General features: G+C 45.8%; 1 protein-coding gene across 1 annotated transcript; it reads left to right on the top strand.

Moving 5' to 3' along the window:
* Positions 1-375: 375 nt before the first annotated feature.
* LOC120650951 (GDSL esterase/lipase At2g42990-like) lies at positions 376-2,461 on the top strand. The gene is made up of 2 exons (XM_039928260.1): positions 376-1,457; positions 2,010-2,461. The coding sequence occupies exons 1-2, from the start codon at positions 575-577 to the stop codon at positions 2,201-2,203; spliced, it is 1,077 nt and encodes a 358-aa protein (XP_039784194.1). The 5' UTR covers positions 376-574; the 3' UTR covers positions 2,204-2,461.
* The last annotated feature ends 1,436 nt before the right edge of the window (positions 2,462-3,897 follow it).

The raw sequence follows: 3,897 nt of genomic DNA, 5'->3' as shown, positions 1-3,897 counted from the left end.
ACGCTCCCACTCCCACTCACACAAGCTAAACCATCGTCCTCATCGGCATCCAACTTGCAAAGCATGGCATTATGGCATTATTCTATTGCCCTTACCATAAAGGCAGCGAGTGAGGGGCGGCGATTAAATGCGCTGTCTTACTATAAATGCATTATTCTATTAAGCGCCTCACATGCAGGTGAGGAGCAGAAGCTTCTCCTCTTCCCTCTGTCTCTCTCGCTCTCACCACCTCTCGCTCCCATCACTCACTCACCAACCTATCTAATGCCATCTCATCACACGAACACGCACGGCGCAATTAGTGCTGCACGTAATCGCCGCCAGTTGCCGCCTTGCAGTGCACACACACACAAGAATTAATTAATAATCGGTTGTATTACCTCGTCTCCATCCTAGCTAACAAAGCACGCGACCACCTGTCCTTGTGTGTATCAGTGTATGTATCTCTGCTCCACAACCACAAGTGAACAGACGCATATATAGGCACCGCACCTTACTCGTCCCGTCAGATACATACCAGTGCAAGCTACCGTCAGATATCGTCGTCGATCGTCTTCAGTTGTTGTTTGCAATAATGTCGTCGTCGACACTTCTCCGGAGGTACTTGATGATCTTCTCCTGCTTCTTGCTGCTTCACGGCGGCGGAAGAGTAGTGGCGGCGGCGGCCGGGAAGGTGCCCGCGATCATCGTGTTCGGCGACTCGTCCGTGGACACGGGCAACAACAACTTCATCCCGACCATCGCGCGGAGCAACTTCTGGCCGTACGGGAGCGACTACGCCGACGGCCTCCCCACGGGCCGCTTCTCCAACGGCCGCCTCGCCACCGACTTCATCTCCGAGGCCTTCGGCCTGCCGCCCTCCATCCCCGCCTACCTCGACGCCAACTGCACCATCGACCAGCTCGCCGCCGGCGTCTCCTTCGCCTCCGCCGCCACCGGCCTCGACAACGCCACCGCCGGCGTCCTCTCGGTGATCACGCTGGCCCAGCAGCTGGCCTACTTCGAGGAGTACACGGGCCGCCTCAAGGCCGCCAGGGGCGAGGCGGCGGCCAGGGAGATCGTCGCCGAGGCGCTCTACATCTGGAGCATCGGCACCAACGACTTCATCGAGAACTACTACAACCTGCCGGAGCGGCGGTTGCAGTACACGGTGGGCGAGTACGAGGCCTACCTGCTGGGGCTCGCCGAGGCCGCCATCCGCCGCGTGCACGCGCTCGGCGGCCGCAAGATGGACTTCACGGGCCTCACGCCCATGGGCTGCCTCCCCGCCGAGCGGATCGGCAACCGCGACGACCCCGGGGAGTGCAACGAGCAGTACAACGCCGTCGCCAGGACCTTCAACGCCAAGCTGCAGGCGCTCGTCGCCAAGCTCAACAGCCAGCTCCCGGGGCTGCAACTCGTCTTCGCCGACACCTACCAGCTCCTCGCCGCCGTCGTCAACAGGCCGGCCGACTACGGTAACCACACTGAGCTAGCACCGCGCACGAACGACTCCATTGATTTTTTTTCTTAGCTTGCACATATTGCATTCATGTGGGGTCGTCAATTCACCATTATTGGTGCTCTGCTCTGCTCCGCCGAGAGCTAGAGGCCGGCATGCGCGCCACATGCCCATGTCTTGGCAACACGTCGCTGCCAGCGGCTGCAGAATTCAACAGTGCCCTCAACTCATTACTACATGTTTCTGCCGCTGCCCTTCTCCTCACTCGCACACAGTTTTTCTGTTGACATGTTCGTGATTATTGCTAGTTTGCTGCTTGTATCACTTCGTGTTTGGTTTGTTTTATTTGTGCAAATTATCACTTCTTCTGTTGTGACTTGTTTTATTAATAAAAGTTCTTCAAAAATAATTTCAATTTGACTATGTTTAATTTGCATAAATTTTTTTATGAGTGGTCAAACAAATTATAATTTGAAATGGAGAGAGTAATAATCAAGACTGCAGTGCAAAGAGGCTAATGTAATCATTGTTAATTAGTTCCATTTTCGCTTTCCTGGTGCGTGCGCAGGATTTGAGAATGCAGTGCAAGGTTGCTGTGGCACAGGGCTTTTCGAGGCAGGCTACTTTTGCAGCTTCAGCACCTCGATGCTATGCGGAAACGCCAACAAGTATGTGTTCTTCGACGCAATCCATCCCACGGAGAAGATGTACAAGCTGCTAGCCGACACCGTCATCAACACCACGTTGCATGTATTCATGTGAAAATACTTGATCTTGGTGATGGAGACAACAGACAGGCAGGCATGGACGTGTACATTATGTCTGTGCTACAGTAGCGTGTACCGTGTATATTGTAAACAGGCACTACACAGTTTTCCGCATACTGCACTCTTAGAGAGCATGTCATATAGTTACATGGGGTAATATGGTAGAGGCCACTTGTGCTGTAAACTGGTCTTTCTCAATTTTGTGATTTCTCTTGAATACATACAAAATGCACTCATCTGTTTTTTAAGCAAAGATTTAGTTTACACCCTCAAACTATTATAAAAATCCAATTTTCAACGTTGAACTACAAAACTAGATAATGAGGTTATCCAACTATTAAGACCCGACAAGTTTGACTCTTTGAGTGGTTAAATGTGATTTGTATTTTTTTAAAATTAAAAGATACTGGTTAGATTAAAAAATTAAATCTAACTCATTTTAAATAAAAAATATGGAACAAATGTAACCTATATGTTGTTACTCTATTTAAATCTTATTTATTAAGAAATAATAGGTATAACTACAAGAAAATAAATAATATAAACATTAAAAAATATAACACAAATAACTAATGAGTAGAGTGCCAATAAATATATCATATTTATTGCAAATACTGGCACCCATTTCATGTTTTTTTGATTTAATATAAATTACTCATAAATGTTTTAGTCTAAATTTGAATATTTTTTATTTTTACAAAATAAAAAAATTACGTAAAGGGCTAATTTGTTCGGATTCAACAGTTAAATAGCATATATTATTCAGTTTTATAGTTGAAGCATGAAAGTCGGATTTTTATTGTAGTTATGTGTGTAAATTGGACAGTTTTTTTTTCTCGTGATGTTGCACGCGTCCGCATGATGCAGCCTGCAGGTAGTAAAGCTAATTCTCTCAACTGCAAAAGGTTTTCCTTGGTTCCGCTATGGTACGAAGTACTGCTCTGCTCCCTACTGAGCATGTACCTGATACTAAGTGGTCCACAATGCAATCAATAGGCGTCGGTTGGTCGAACGGGCCGGATGCGCTGCATATCTTGTTTATCAAAGAATGAAAGATAAAGCCCTCAAATAAAAAAAGAATGAAGGATAAAAAAAAGCAAAAAGGAACTGTCCCCATTTAAGCATTTGGAGGAATGTTCGTATTTAATTTTTTATGCCATTCAATTTATTAGTTGAATCCAACTATGTGCGTGTATGCAAACCTGAACTACACGTTTGTGGCGGAACATGTCCATCTCTAGGCACTTTTATAGAGTCATTCTAATAATTAACGGTTGTTTTGGAAAAAAAACAATGTTTGTATATCCATGGCAGAAAGCGCCCGTTCGTCTATCATCCTGGTTGTCCCAAACTATCAAGATTGCATCACTGGCTGTTCTCGTTTTAATCTCCTATATGATTGCATAGTAGGACTGCTCGAACATGCACCTAGTCCTTAGGGACTTCTCATCAGTTACAGTTAAAGTGGAGCTTAAGTCACTACCGGTTAGTTGCCAATAGGTATGCTAATCCTGTACTGAACTATACATACTGTACTTATTTTAACCCTACCAAAACAATAAAGTTTGCACCTTTTCAACTATGAAAAATAGCAGAGTACTTCTTTTGTTACGAGACGATTGCCAAAAAACAAGGAGTACACTCGTTTAAAACTAGTATGCAAGTATACACAACAGCAGCTACAGTTTA

This window comes from Panicum virgatum, chromosome 9K (genome assembly GCF_016808335.1).
Source record: "Panicum virgatum strain AP13 chromosome 9K, P.virgatum_v5, whole genome shotgun sequence".
In the NCBI taxonomy this organism is placed as follows: domain Eukaryota; kingdom Viridiplantae; phylum Streptophyta; class Magnoliopsida; order Poales; family Poaceae; genus Panicum; species Panicum virgatum.
Note: the sequence above shows the minus strand (reverse complement) of the source record. Positions and strands in the feature narration are given on the sequence as shown.